This window comes from Paramormyrops kingsleyae, chromosome 24 (genome assembly GCF_048594095.1).
Source record: "Paramormyrops kingsleyae isolate MSU_618 chromosome 24, PKINGS_0.4, whole genome shotgun sequence".
NCBI classification, from domain to species: domain Eukaryota; kingdom Metazoa; phylum Chordata; class Actinopteri; order Osteoglossiformes; family Mormyridae; genus Paramormyrops; species Paramormyrops kingsleyae.
This window is the reverse complement of record NC_132820.1, coordinates 19,903,378-19,919,677: the sequence shown is the minus strand read 5'-3', so window position 1 is coordinate 19,919,677 and position 16,300 is coordinate 19,903,378. Positions and strand designations below refer to the sequence as shown.

The window sequence follows — 16,300 nt, the reverse complement described above, 5'->3', positions numbered from 1 at the left end:
CAGCCCCGAATTAAACCCCTTTCGAGTATTCCCAGCTTACTCTGCTGCTTCCCCATTCGCCTGCTTGCCATAGCGTGACACCAAATAAATGCTGAAATCTATACATGCCTAGTGGGAATGAAATGGTGTGAGTGCAGCAGTTCGCTTGTCTGACTTGCCTTGCAGCTGTCAATACCAGTTTAGTACTTGAACTGTCAAATAGGACTGACGTCAGTATCTCTAGTTTACAATGTAGAATACCCAGTAATACTAACCTCAGTATATCCAGTTTACAGTGTGGAAACCCAGTAATACTGACCTCAGTATCCCCAGTTTACAGTGTGAAATACCCAGTAATACTGACCTCAGTATACCCAATTTACAGTGTGGAATACCCAGTAATACTGACCACAGTATCCCCAGTTTACAGTGTGGTATACCCAGTAATACTGACCTCAGCATCTCCAGTTTACAGTGTGGTATACCCAGTAATACTGACCTCAGTATCCCCAGCTTACACTGGGAATCCCCCAGTCCAGCAGAGAGCAGCATCACCCCTGAATCCTGCAGGTCATTGTCACTCAGGTCCAGCTCTCTCAGGGGAGAGGAGTTTGATCTGAGAGCTGAAGCCAGCGTCTCACAGCATTTCTCTGTGAGATTACAGCTGTCCAACCTGGAAAAGAAAACATTTTAAGACACAACCATATACACAACCTATACATTGCTAATGGTATTGTGTAATATTAGATTTCAATTCAATTTTATTTATATAGCACTTCTAACAACAGTCATTGTCACAAAGCACTTTACATATAACCGGCCCGAACCCCCACCAAGCAAGCCTGAGGCGACAGTGGCAAGGAAAAACTCCCTCTAGCAGGAAGAAACCATGAGAGGAACCAAGACTCGGAAGGGGACCCCATCCTCCTCTGGGCGAATGGGGTGCATGAAAATGTATTCACATTAACATTAGCATAAGATTAATGATTAATTTATCATTTTAAAGAAGTTACGATTTAAAAATAGTCGTCAGGTGTCGTTGCTTCGACCGCCTGCTTAGATACACCTAGTAACATGAAGCTAAAGTTGGTTCAGTATTAAATTGGATTTGAGTTCAAGTCCATATAATTTAAAAGTCCCAGTTGGTTCCAGATAATCATCCCCAAGGAGTCCAGGTGAGGGTTCAAAGCATGAGAAACTACTATGTGAAAATTACATGTGAATCCTCCTGTAACATATTCAGACCAATGGAACAGATTCCACTGCAGTCGTCAGCTATCTTTCTGCCAGGTTTCCCCAAAGTAGGGCTGGGTATCAAACTTAGCTAATTTGGTGGTACCGACCAAAATGCGCCGATCCTATCGAGGATCAAAAAATGTATTCTTTTTCGGTGCGAAATTCTGATACCGATTGGCTGTCTAATGTGATGTCACATAAACACGTTATAGAGAAAAGTACGTCCAGAGACAAACCTGGGAACCGGTTCACGTGTGTGTGTGTGTTTGTGTGTTGTTGTTGTTGTTGTTTTTCAAATAGTGTAAAAAGCCTAAGAATCAAAAGTGTGGCTTCACATGTTTCCAGACTGCGACCATTTAGCCGCATTTTGTGACGTTTTTGTAGACAGTATGACTACATTTTATGACTATAGGCGCCCCTGTACCTGCGGCCTCATTTATGCCCGAATATTCTATGGCCACATCAAAGTTAGTGTTATGTTTTTTTTCTATTAATACTGACATTTAATGGTTTTGTATATCTTTTTATGTAGATGGAGAACTCCTCTTTGGTAAGAGACAGGTGGTTTAGGAGAAACAGGAAGCAAGAAAGGCTGTTTGAGGAGTTTCATTCGTCCCCAGTTGGGGGACATACTGGGATAATAAAGACAAGAATGGCCATATGTTCCTGGTTTTACTGGCAAGGCATGTCAGTAGAAAACTGTGTATGTATTTGTCCCTGAAAATAATTACATGAGCAATGTATCATAATCATGTTTAAATGCATATTTTGTTTGAAGGTTTTGGAATGTGATAGTTGCCAAAAAGTTGGAAAACCTCTGGCTGATGTGCAACCACTGCAGAGTATTGAGTTAAACACTTCCAGAACATCAGATCAATAGCAGTCAGGTAATGTATGAACTATATCCATTGATGCATGCTATTGCTTTGACAGGTGTCTGAGGTCTGGGAACTTACTGGGATCGATATAACTGGACCGCTTCCAAAAACAACAGATGGATTCCAGTACATATTAACAGCAACAGACTACTTTTCAAAGTGGGCTTTTCAAATATATTACATGTCAAATGTTGTGGGCGCACCAGAAGAACTGAACCTTTTTAGTCCCTTCAGGAACTCCAGCTGATAAATTGATCAGAGAAACTAACCCTGCGTCTGATATGAGATGTGAAAGTGACGTCTTGTAGCACAGTTCTTGTTGGTGCGTAAGCTATCTGCAATATCAGTTTCACAAAGTTCCTTGTTTGTAATTCCTTAAAAAAAACAGTATTACACAAAAGCACCGAAAATGTATATATATTTTACATTTTAGAGCTCTCAAGAAAATTGTAAATGAGCAGCAGAATGACTGGGACATCTATCTGAAGGCTACTCTATTTTCACTGAGGTCCAAGATCCACACCACCACAAAGCTCTCACCATGCCGCCTGATGTATGGAAGGGAAGCTGTGTTCCCTTCAGAAGTCCCGCCTGAATTGCCAGTGAGTAATTTCTATAATTTCTCGAAATTAGTTAATTTTGCATTTTAATACATGCTTATAAATTGCTTCATAACATTTCATTTTTGAACATATTATTTGCAACTATGATGGAAAAATGTATAAATGTCAATATTATTATTATTATTATTATTGTGGGGGGTTACAGTACATTAAGTTCATTAAACACAGGTTAATGCGATGATCTATTGTACTGGTTTGGCAGAAGTGAACTTAGCTATTTGTGACCTGTCAAATTATATTTGGTAATAAAATGCCTTGTACTTAGTAATACAATGGGCCTTTGGTATAGTATAGTAGAATTTTTATGCCCTGATTTTGTGTGCTGTTAATCACTTTAGTTATTTGTTTCATTAAATTATGTTCTGTAGGATCACACATGCGCATATCACAGGGCCTAAATTCCAGGTGGCCTGAGACAAGGCCGAGCCTGGTACGAGAGGCACCAAAGGGGGGTTACACACACAAACACACACACACAGATAACCAGGGAGGCTAGCACTCCAACTTTTATTGCCCAAAGATTTAGGGACCTACAGACAAGCAGAGTGGACTTCACGGACAGGGGTCCCTCGGCTTGGCACACAACCCCCTCCCCATACATTCTGCCTTACATTTCACTCACCCAACAGACAAACACCCTAAAGGAAATTTCATTTAAGTTTGGCTTTTGTATGCCCTGTATATTGATTTACTCACGACTACTAGTCTCAATATACAGATAGGTTATGTTTGTATGTGTCCTTAGACAATCTTAGTGTTTTGTGTGCCACCCTTATAACCATGTTCACGGAGTATCACCTATTTTACCCCTTTGCACTTGAACACATATAAATTTAAATAAATAGATTGGTATAGCTACCATTGTATATATGTTCTCATGGTATACCAGAAGAATCTGGAAAGTGAATGTAACTAATGTGTCCTAACTAGAGTCTTCTTTGTTAAAACCCCCCCTTCTCTTCCAACATTCCTTTGTGGTCCTTATCTGATCTTGGTGGACAGTCACCAAGTTTCTTTGTTTCTACCATGCTATGTTAAAAGAACTGAATTAAGGTGTATTTTATCCATTCTGGAGAAGACGAATTGGCATAAGCCACACCAAACAAAATATGTTGTTTCCAGATGTGCAACTTATATTGTTATTACCACAAACTAACGGCCACGCCTATCTATGGATAAGATGTGCTGTTTGTAATATGAATATTTGATGTAATATCTGCACAAAGTGTAACATCTGTTGAGGTGCAACCCAAAACACCTGTATCCCATACTGATGTGAATGAGTCACATAGATAAAATAATTAATTGTTTAATCAATTAATGCAGATGGTATGAGGTATGTACCTGTGAAGCTGGTATGGCATGTTTGGTATCAAACTGATTGTTAATCACCCCTGATTCCGAATCTGGTCAGTGATTACCATAAAAGTGGATGTATCAAAAGTTATAACAGCTTAATGAAAATCATCAGTAAAGGTAGAATCAGGCGGGCCATAAATCCCAAAAGGACTGATACAGACCCCCTTCCGAAAGCCCGCCAAATGGATGGCCAGCCATTGGGCCAGGAGTCGAATTCCTGGTCATCCCTATTCATGAACTTTAGACCATAAAAATCTAGCACCTCAGAACAAAGGTGCGCAGAGAACAACCAGCAGCAGAGCAGAGAACACCCAGCAGCCGTACAGAAAAGACCATCATCCCGGGAGACGAGAAGCCCACCAGAAACCCTCCGGTGAAGGCCCAGCTGAACAGAGAACAGCACCCAAGACAAAGCTTCACCAGGAGAGAGAATCCAAAGGGGCTCCACTCCACTGCTTCAAACGCCGCACCTTCCTGAGTGCCATCGGCTCAGCAGCTCTGCCATCAACTGCCAAGACCCCCCCCCCACTCTTCAACCAAGTAAACCAACTTCCTTTCATTCTAACAACTTAAGCTGTTCTGTTAACCTGCTATAAGACTTTAGGGTCGTGTTTCCACAAACTGTGCTTGCTTTGCAGAACAGTATTTCCCATTTAAGGTTACTCATTTAAATCCGGTCATTGCATTTTCATAATTACATCGTTTGTTTTATTCCGTTATTTCGTGTTTGTTGTTTGTGTTAGGTGTAATGTCTGTCTTATGTTAGTTGTAGTGTTAGCTAGGAATAAATGCATGTCTTTTACACAACTTCAGCCTCCATCATTGAGTGTCTCACAATAAAGTCCCTGCCTCTGTGCGATCTTGCTACACGCTCTGAACCTCAAACTCGCCTGAAACATCACGAGACTCTCTCTCATCGGCCATGAGGGGAGCTTCGCTACCAATCGTGTACATTACCTGGTGACGCAGCTCGGTGGACGAGCCTTCTAACCCAGGTTACTAAGTGATACTGGTAATTAGTGAATCCCATTTAAGTCTCACATTAACAGACTCACGGGGATACCGCAATCGAGTTTGGAGGAGCCGACCATTCGGCATAACAATTGATTAATAATCGGCATTAAATAATAATTAATTAAACTTTAATTAATTCAAACATATTGGTGGAGAATATTAAAATTTATTTGAGCTATTAATTCCTACAGTTCTATGACAGGATATTCTATTTTTCATATTCATTTGCTTCAAATTGCAATGTCTTATTTGTTTCTCTAACTGCAGCTGTCCAACATCATTCTCCCTGAGGAATCTAGTTATATACAGTTTCTGGGTTCAAAAGAAAAAGTGATGGAGGCTCTTAAAAAACAGCTGCAGAATCCATTGCAGAGTCTCAGGCGAAGCAGGAGGCGGCATATGCCAAAGGGTGCAGGAAGAACATAGAAATGTCGATTATAAGAAAGGAGACCAGGTTCTTTTGCTGAACATGAGAAAGCAGACAAGGGAAGGAGGAAGGATAGAACCTGACTTCTCTGGACCCTACATCATTTATGAAATTTCTGGCAAGCTTGTTACATTAGGAAATCTCGAGGGGTCTACTTTAAAAAATAAATACAGTATCAGCCATATCAAGCCTTACAGGAGATGCCACACAGATGTTCAGAAAACTAACATAGTCCCCAATCAGCCAGATGATCCCGTCATGATCCCACTTCACACTTCAACCCCGTCCCTTATCACCCAGCAGAAAGGAGCAGTGCAGAGACCATCAGTAATTTTTTTTGCTCCAAAAGCAGTTGAGGTCGTGGAGGAGGTAGAAACAGTCAGTTCACCAGAAAGTCCTGCATTGGAGTGTCCATCTGTTCAAAACAGAAGCTTAGTAGCTAAAGGTGCCCTAGAAACTGTTGTTTTTTTGACCGGTTGGTCATTTGTTCCAAGTTCAGCCTGCCCCACCTGTTCATCCAGTGGTGGCATTACAATAGGGAAAGAGGAGTTGACATCATGCCATATTGGTTGAGGCCATCAGTTGAGGTTTGTATGAGTTTTTGCCCAAGGATTCACACTGTTAATTGTACATGTACCTTGTCTTAATGAAAATGCATGAATTACTGATTTTTTTCCTGCTATGAAATTTTATACTACTCTATTTGACAGAATAGATGGCAAACAATGGAGCTAATCAGCTAAATGAATTAAACTAAATAGCAGTGTTCCCTCAGAAGTTGGCGGTTGCTGTGGCACAAGCGCCACTTTTCCTGTTAAGCTATCAGTGTTCTTGGCCATTTACCCATTTGTTGCAGGTTTGACCTGCCCTGTTTGTTCATCGATACCTTCCTGTATTTTCTGGTTGATGCTTTTTGGTTGACCAGTTAGTTGCTCTTTTTTGCATGTTTAACCTGGCCTACCTATTCATTGATGCCATTTTCAGGGGTTGTCCTCCTGCTGCCCCCATCCCCCACCTCCAAAGTTTTAACTTAATCAGCCAAAGGAAAATCACTAGTGCCAAATTTATAACTGAGAAGAATAATACTTTGACAATTCAAATCTTCTAGAATTTATTAGATATTTATCAAACAACTGTTGAACAAGCAGAACATAATCTTCTACCTGTCCAATTAGGTGACACAGACGTATGTGGACCAGCCATGCTTACTGTCATGTTTAGTTATCCTGAGCCAGGACAAACCCTGCTTTCGTCACTGTAGTGGCATCACTGACATTCCGTTAATTTCATACTGTCTGTTCAATGTAGGCTTGTTGGATAGCAAACAGCTTGGTAAATTCTGTCACATCAGGAACAAATTGTTTAAAAACTGACTTTACTTTTTTACAGTAAAGAAGCTTTGGGCTGCAGTGGATGATGGGCGAGTTGAAGCAGATGTTGGTCCATTTAAGCTACTTCATACCTCATTTCGAACCCTGCAAGGCACTGAGTGGCTGGCTGATGAAGTAAGTGTGTTATACATATCACAAGCAGTCAATTTCATTATGACAGTATGATGCTATGAAGGGATGCTCATGGTTAATATTCAAATAGGCTGTGGCACTCAAGTAGTGATTGGCATTAAGAGACACTAAGTGCGCGGAAAACGATGGATTGATGCTGATCCTAGAGTGTCTCAACTGAAATTGAGATTTGTTAGACCAGGCAAATTTTTTTTCCCCTTGCAGCAATTTTTCTCTGCCCTCTCACCAGCAAGGTCTTTTTTTGTCTGCAGAACTGTCACTCACTCAATATTTTGTTTTCCACAGCCGTTCTGAGAAAACACTAGAGACTGCTGTGCATGAAAATCCCTAATCTGGTGTTTGATGTGAACATTCAAACAGGTTATTGATGCATATCTATGCCACTTCTTGGAAAAAAGTACAGGTAATTGCATATTTCAAACTTTGTTTTGTAATGAAATATTTTATACTATCAAGAACATTTTTCCCCTAGACGCCTGTACATCAGCTTTGTGCAGTGATTGCATCGTCATTGTTTGCTGGCCAGTACCTTAGTCTCAAAAAGGTAATGTAGTTGAAGGCTTCTATTTTTAACCAAGATTTATGGATTATTGTGATTTAGAACCATAACTCACTATTTCACTTGTTATGCAGATGAAATGGCCTGATCAGGACATCTGCTTATGCCCTGTGAATTTTGCAGCGCATTTGATTCTTGTGGTGTGTGTCCTTAATTGCTAAACTAATATGAGGAAGTTTGTATGATTGTTAAAATATAGTCATGCATATTATTTATTCAAATACAAAGTGTTGTTCAATCAAGCTGCTAAAAATTTCTCTTTTGTAGGTTGTAAGAATATCCCAAAAAAACATTCTGCTGATTGACCCTTATGGCAATGAAGGCTGTTATGAAAGGAAAGTTCTGCAGAACTGGAAGTACAATGTTAATTCTAAATTCTTAATTATGCGATCTTTGTTAAAAACAATCTTGGACTGTCATTCTTGGATGTTTTACTACTTGTTAGGAACTTTTTGAAGATGGGAGGATTTTATGACCACAGAGGAGAGAGGCATGTACAGACCTTGCGACACCAAAAGCAGCTTGATACCAGCAGCTGTGCAGTTCTGATATTGCAGGTAATCATGTTTTGTGTGTTAAATGAAATGCATGAACATGAATTGAACTTATATTAATATTTGCAGTTTGCTGTGGAGTACCTACTGAGAGGGAACGTTTCTGAGGTGCAAACGACTGAGGAAGCTGTGAGGTCTGCACCACTTGAAGTGGCACGTGAACTACTGGAATGTCAAGGTAAGGGCAGACTCCAGTGAGCTGGAAAGTGAATATTGATTTGCCAGCATTTCAATATCTGAGTATGCAGACATTTCTCACATTTCATTGCATATTAAGGAAAAATACAGATTAGAGCAGACTTGTATTAACTTAGTATTTAATTTAGATATTTAAATATTGTTTCTCAAGACAGTGAGGTCATTATCCACATGGGTCAGTTCTAACACAATGCACGGCCCTTTAAATCACTCGTTCATTTTTCAGTGAACAACTGTGTAAATGTTTCTGCTGCAGTTTGTTTTACTCTCCTGAAATCCACACAGACTTGTATAATATACACACAGTACTGTGCAAAAGTCTTGGGCCGTCAAGGAAAATGATGTTCAAATGATCATGTTGATGTAGAAGTATATTATGTCCATCAAAGCTTGCAAGCTTAGTCATTTCAGAACCTCTCCTATAGTCACCACAGTATTTGCAGTAGCCATCCAATACACCCATGTATTTTTTTTAATTGACCAGTAACACATCTATAGCTACTGAATACCTCATTGACTTTTCTTAACCAGTTAAATTAGTGAATTAAGTGAGCTGGTGGTGAAACTTTACAAATACATGGAATGGGTAAGGTGCCCCTGAGGAGAGGTTTGGGAACTGAAGCGATGGTCATCTAGCCATCCAGCAACATCTCAGCAACTTTTTGGAGAACAGAAGAAATTACTGTTAGTTATTACTGTGATAGAACAAACAAATGAAGACTAATGTTACATTTTTGCATAATATTGTGTGTGTGTGTGCGTGTGTGTGTGTGTGTGTGCATGTATGTATAAACCATAGGTAGCATATTCTGATAACCCAGATATAGCCATCAGAACATCTGATATGTATCTGAGATATTAGAATATAATGTGGTTTATGGCTATTAAAGTTACATATCAAATAGACCATATTCACTAATAATGTTCTGTACGTGTTATTGTTAAATATAGCTCTGTTAGATGAGGCCATGAGAGTGAATATGCTCTACAATTTATTCAATGACAGATTATTTAAAAAATAACAGCAATTTTGTTGTTTCAATGTCCAAGACAGATCATTATTTCTGAAACACTGTAGCCAACTCCAAACTGCTTTTTAATCATCTTAAAGGGCCAGTTACCCTGAGGGTCATTAATATCTGCATAAGTATTTTCATAAAGCTCTGGGCAGTGCTGTGGCTCAGTGATCAGCACTACAGCTGACCATCTAGACCAGGGGTGCCCAACTCCAGTCCTGGAGGGACAGAGCCCTGCACATTTTTGGGTTTCCCCTCATTTAACACACCTGATTCAACTCCTTGTGCTAATTACCACACAGCTCTTGAGCTGAATCATTTATGGTGGAACAGGGAAAGAACTAAGCTACACTGCGCTCCGCCCCCCCAGGACTGGATATGGGCACCCCTGATCTAGGGTTTCAGGTTCGATTCCTGCCTGGGATATATACACTCACCTAAAGGATTATTAGGAACACCTGTTCAATTTCTCATTAATGCAATTATCTAATCAACCAATCACATGGCAGTTGCTTCAATGCATTTAGGGGTGTGGTCCTGGTCAAGACAATCTCCTGAACTCCAAACTGAATGTCAGAATGGGAAAGAAAGGTGATTTAAGCAATTTTGAGCGTGGCATGGTTGTTGGTGCCAGACGGGCCGGTCTGAGTATTTCACAATCTGCTCAGTTACTGGGATTTTCACGCACAACCATTTCTAGGGTTTACAAAGAATGGTGTGCAAAGGGAAAAACATCCAGTATGCGGCAGTCCTGTGGGCGAAAATGCTTTGTTGATGCTAGAGGTCAGAGGAGAATGGGCCGACTGATTCAAGCTGATAGAAGAGCAACTTTGACTGAAATAACCACTCGTTACAACCGAGGTATGCAGCAAAGCATTTGTGAAGCCACAACACGCACAACCTTGAGGCGGATGGGCTACAACAGCAGAAGACCCCACTGGGTACCACTCATCTCCACTACAAATAGGAAAAAGAGGCTACAATTTGCACGAGCTCAGCAAAATTGGACAGTTGAAGACTGGAAAAATGTTGCCTGGTCTGATGAGTCTCGATTTCTGTTGAGACATTCAAATGGTAGAGTCAGAATTTGGCGTAAACAGAATGAGAACATGGATCCATCATGCCTTGTTACCACTGTGCAGGCTGGTGGTGGTGGTGTAATGGTGTGGGCGATGTTTTCTTGGCACACTTTAGGCCCCTTAGTGCCAATTGGGCATCGTTTAAATGCCACGGCCTACCTGAGCATTGTTTCTGACCATGTCCATCCCTTTATGACCACCATGTACCCATCCTCTGATGGCTACTTCCAGCAGGATAATGCACCATGTCACAAAGCTTGAATCATTTCAAATTGGTTTCTTGAACATGACAATGAGTTCACTGTACTAAAATGCCCCCCACAGTCACCAGATCTCAACCCAATAGAGCATCTTTGGGATGTGGTGGAACGGGAGCTTCGTGCCCTGGATGTGCACCCCACAAATCTCCATCAACTGCAAGATGCTATCCTATCAATATGGGCCAACATTTCTAAAGAATGCTTTCAGCACCTTGTTAAATCAATGCCACGTAGAATTAAGGCAGTTCTGAAGGCGAAAGGGGGTCAAACACCGTATTAGTATGGTGTTCCTAATAATCCTTTAGGTGAGTGTATGTGTGTGTATGTGTGTGTTTATGTGGGATTTGAACGATGTTCAGTGGAGCATGATTTTTTTTAATGACACTTGAATTCCTGATCCCATGAATGAAATCCTTTTTTCTCTATTGTTATATTGGGGAACTTGTCAAATCACCTGCACACTAATCCCAGAACTACCAGTTCTTACAGATATGGCTTTAAAAGACGTATTTGTTTTAAAAAAAATTATAAATAGTGATACTTCATCCATGCCTGTGGGGGAAACTGTCTTTTTGCTAATCCCATCTGGCTCTCCGTGAGACACACAGAAATATAAACGAATGAGAGGAAGTTTGGGAGTTTACAGAAATACTTCTTCCAGAAGTAAATTATATATTTATACAGATTAATTATATATTTTTTTAAAAAAATGTATCTGTTATGGCCTGACTAGATGTGCTGACACATGCCAGGAGCAGCTGAGGCCAGCAGAGGGCGCCAGTGAGCAGTCAGAGACAGCAGTCTTCTGGAAGCTCCCAGCTCTGGGCTCCATCACATGGACACACCTGCTGACAGTAACACTCACATACCATGTCTGTGGGGCTGGTGTGTGGCTCAGCAGGCTCAGCCTCTGTGCCTGTGGTTGGAGGATCGCTGGTCAGACACTCAGCAGAACAGTCACATGTCTGTGGGCCCTTGATCGAGGCCCTTAACCCCCAGCTCCAGGGCTGCTGGATGTCAGCTGACCCTGTGCTGTGACCCTAAGCCTGGTGTCACCTGTAAATGTGTCTGTGTCTCTCATGGAGAGTGAGAAGAGAAACCATTCCATTGTATCTGTACTTGTGAAAATGAAGGATCATTTCATTTATAATCCCTACAGATAAAGAGCCCCCTTTATTTCTATAGCAGCTTAGGATGCACACTGGATGGTAATGGAAATGTAACTTTTTGTTTTTTTAACTACATCACTACCCTCAGTCATTATAAAATCTGGGTCCCAGATTGTCAAAAAAAAAAAAATCTAGCCCAGGTATTAATCCACAAGGAGAAATAAAAATGTATATTTTACATATTTTAAACAATGTTAATATGTTACTGCCAGACAAGATATGTTTTCACATCCACACTTACAGAGCTGTCCTAGATGTCTTGACCACAGGCAGCAGCCTCCAATTCTCCTTATCTGATCTGATGAATTTCTTCAGATCAAACACATCCAGCTCCTCATCTGACATCAGTAACACAAAGGCCAGAGCTGAGTACTGTGCAGGTGAGAGGTCTTCTGCTGAAAGACGTCCTGAATTCAGGTATCCTTGTACTTCCTCTACTAGAGAATTGTCACCCAGCTCATTCAGACAGTGGAACAGGTTGATGGTCCTTTCTGGAGATAAATTCTCCTGTATTTTCTCCTTGATGTATTGGGCTGTTTCTTTAATGTTATGTGAGCTGGTTCTTGTCTTTCCCAGTAGCCTTTGTAACAGAGTCTTACTGGAGTCTGTTGAGAGGCCCAGTAGCCTTTGTAACAGAGTCTTACTGGAGTCTGTTGAGAGGCCCAGGAGGAAGCGGAGGTAGAGGTCCAAGTGTCCATTCTTGCTCTCTAATGCCTGATTCACTGCAATCTTCAGCAGGTCAGCTGATGAGTTTGACAGAAACACATATAAAGCAGCGAGATACTCCTGGATGCTCAGATGCACAAAGCAGTACACCTTCTCCTGATACCCATATTCCTCTTTAAAGACTTCTGTACACACTCCAGAGTAAATTGAAGCTTCACTGACATTAATGTCATTCTCTGTCAGATCTTGCTCATAAAATATGAGATTGCCTTTCTCAAGGTTGTCAAAAGCCAGTTTCCCCAGTTTTAAAAGGAATTTCTTGCTGTATTTCTTAAGCTTGGTTTCACAGTTTTTCATATACTTGTCATTTTTTAAACTTGTCTGAAAGATCAGGAAGTGTGTGTACATTTCAGTCAGAGTCCTTGGAATTTTTCCACTGTCAGTTTCACTAAAAAGCCTCACAAGAACAGTGGCTGAAATCCAGCAGAACACAGGTATGTGGCACATGATGAAGAGGCTCCTTGATGATTTCACATGTGTGATAATCCTGCTGGCCAGGCTCTGATCACTGAATCTCCTCCTGAAATATTCCTCCTTCTGGGCATCACTGAACCCTCGTATTTCTGTCACCCGGTGGACACACTCAGGAGGTATCTGATTGGCTGCTGCTGGTCGGGAGGTTATCCAGAGGAGAGCGGATGGAAGCAGATTCCCCTTAATGAGGTTAGTCAACAGCACATCCAGTGATGTTTTCTTTGTTACATCAAACCAGCTGTGATTGTTCTGAAAATCTAGAGGAAGGCGACACTCATCCAGACCATCAAAGATGAACAAGACTTTGAACCTAAAAAGCTCAGTGGATTCAACTGATTTGAGATCAGCGACAAAGCGGTGAAGCAGTTCAATCAGACTGTATTCATCCTTAATGAAATTCAGATCCCGGAAAGAAAGAGCAAATATGAAGTGAACATCCTGGTTTGCTTTTCCTTCTGCCCAGTCGAGAATAAACTTCTGCACAGAGACTGTTTTCCCGATACCTGCCACCCCTTTAGTCAGTACAGTTCTGATAGGTGTCTCATATAAGGGTTTAAATATATCATTGCACTTGACTGTAGTATCTTCTGTTCTCCTTTTCTTGGATGCTGTTTCAATCTGTCTCACTTCATGTTCATCATTGACTGCTCCAGTCCCACCTTCAGTTATGTAGAGTTCTGTGTAAATCTCATTGAGAAGTGTTGGCTGTCCTTCCTTAGCTTTGCCTTCAAATACACACTCAAATTTCTGTTTCAGGGTACATTTGATTCTGCGCTGACATTGTGACAGAAGATGCCCTGAAATGAAAAGAGAGGTAAATGCACAGACATTTCAAAAAACACATTTTTTAACTCAAACAAGCAAACCTAAATCCAATTAAATTAAATGATAAACTGAACCGTAATACGTTTTTTTTTTTTTTATGTACTGTTGTAAGGCTGGAGGCCTTGCAGACCCCGTCGGTCTGAGCTCTGGCAAGCCTGCAATGCTCCACCCAGTGTCCTGAAGCAAAGGTCCACCGGCTCCGACAAGACTGGACCCAAATCACCTGATCACCACATCAAAAGGGACACCTCACCCCCACTGGGCGGCCAGAACCCCGCAGTCAAATTCCAGTGATAAGGCCTGGCTGCGTCAAGACACAGATGCATCCTACATTCACTAACTCACACTAACACAGGAGGTATACATTAGGGACACATACACCCATGTTGGGTCTCGTTTGAATGGTCACAGTACGACGGGCACAATACTCTCAACCTTAAAGCGGCACGTTTTCACATAAGAGAAATATAGAAAGTAAGACTAAACCCACCAAAGTGGAGGATCTTATCACCTGGTAGAACAAAGGAATTGGCACATTCCTCCTAAAGCAATTTGATTGGCTGAGGGTCTAAGAATCGATAAGATCAACAGTTCTCCAGGACACACACACAAGATCAGAGCAGACCCTAAAATAATCAATCACAACCTTTGATACAGCCTGTCACCTGGTTTGGAATACTTAAGGAAGAGCTCCAGAGTAGCATGGGGAGTCACTCTGTAATCAGAGCTCCCACATAGTGCTGTATGAATCTTCATCTGTAATCAGATATTTTCTGCAGTTACTATGTGTCCACTCAGCTGAGGTATGGAATTGTTGTATACTTTTAATTGGATTATATAGTTTAGGAATTGTGGCCACATGTTAAAATTATTGGAATGCTATATTTGGTTAAATTGTAATGTAATATTAATTGTGAGTAACCTCTGTTCTGATTACTTCTTGGCTGTCTGACTTTGCTGAACCTCTGCATGTTCCTCAGAGACTGGGGTTATTCTAACACTCTCTTGCAGCCTCTGACTCGACCCCATTTCTCCGAGACCCGATGCGGCTGCCCAAGTTGAGTTACGGTGAATGCCGGCTCAGCCTCTGAGGTGCGCACACGCTGGGTTACGGTAAAAGACCGGCTCAGCCTCTGAGGCACGCACACGCTGGGTTACGGCAGGTCCGGCCCAGTCTCTGAGGCGCGCACACGCTGAGTTACGGCACAAAGTCCGGCTCAGCCTCTGAGGTACGCACAAGCTGAGTTACGGCACAAAGTCCGGCTCAGCCTCTGAGGTACGCACATGCTGGGTTACGGTAATATCCAGCCCAGCCTCTGAGGCGTGCACATGCTGAGTTATGGCACAAAGTCCGGCTCAGCCTCTGAGGTGCGCACACGCTGGGTTACGGTAATAGACCGGCCCAGCCTCTGAGGCGTGCACACGCTGAGTTACGACACAAAGTCCGGCTCAGCCTCTGAGGTGCGCACACGCTGGGTTACGGTAATAGACCGGCCCAGCCTCGGAGGCGTGCACACGCTGAGTTACGGCACCAAATCCGGCCCAGCCTCTGAGGCGTGCACACGCTGAGTTACGGCAGACATCGGCTTAACCTCTGTGGCCCTCACTAGCTCAGATTCGACAATGGTCAGCTGAGCCTCTGGGGCGTTATGGGCCACCGGGTCATGGCGGGTATCTAGGCTGGCACTGAATTACATTGTAGTGGTTGCCCAACTTCTAAACCTACATAGCAGATCCCTGGATCGCCCTATCGGCCGAGGCGAATCCGATGTGCCCCATCGTCCGGGATTAGTGGGAGTTCAGCAATAGAAGCCACAGCCCAGAAGTAATCTAAATAACAGAAATGTCATGACTAAAATTGCCAATAAAGATCTTTAATTAAATTGGAGTCAGATATAATTCGGTCTTTACCTACAACGGGTAAGTAACTTTACAGAAGCGCTCGGAAGGATCCACACGCATTTCAAGCCTTCGGCTGTCCAATTGGATTCCGCCATTGGGCCAGTGGACGGTTCCCCTACACTGTTTTTCTGAGACCAAACAAACACACAGATAATGATATTCAGCTCTTACTCTTCTCCAGCATGTCAGCGAGATCATTTTGCTCCATGGTCCTCAGGATGTACAGTGTGATCTTCAGAGCTCCTTCTCTACCACAGGTCTTCTGCATCTGACCATCACTGTCCAGGTCATTGTCCTCCTCCGGCTGAGGCTCAGAGCATTCTGGGTAATTCTGGTCTAGGTACCTCGTGATCTTCTTCAGCTCGTCCTTCAGGAACCTTACAGCATTTTCCTCTAATGACTAAAATACACCGTCACAGTTCATTATTGCTATTTGAACTAAACAATTTCATAGTTTTATTTATTGACTCATAGGGTTGAATATCTTTACTTTATCATG

At 42.0% G+C, this 16,300-nt stretch overlaps 1 protein-coding gene across 1 annotated transcript in view; it reads right to left on the bottom strand.

The window, feature by feature from the left end:
- LOC111840963 (uncharacterized) overlaps positions 1-16,300 on the bottom strand; it is an 82,485-nt gene that overhangs the window by 28,938 nt on the left and 37,247 nt on the right. The window contains exons 6-8 of the mRNA XM_072706303.1: positions 15,973-16,201; positions 12,116-13,871; positions 479-652 (exon numbers count right to left, since the gene is read on the bottom strand). Coding sequence (XP_072562404.1) covers positions 479-652; positions 12,116-13,871; positions 15,973-16,201 — 2,159 coding nt within the window. The remainder of the gene's footprint in view (positions 1-478; positions 653-12,115; positions 13,872-15,972; positions 16,202-16,300) is intronic.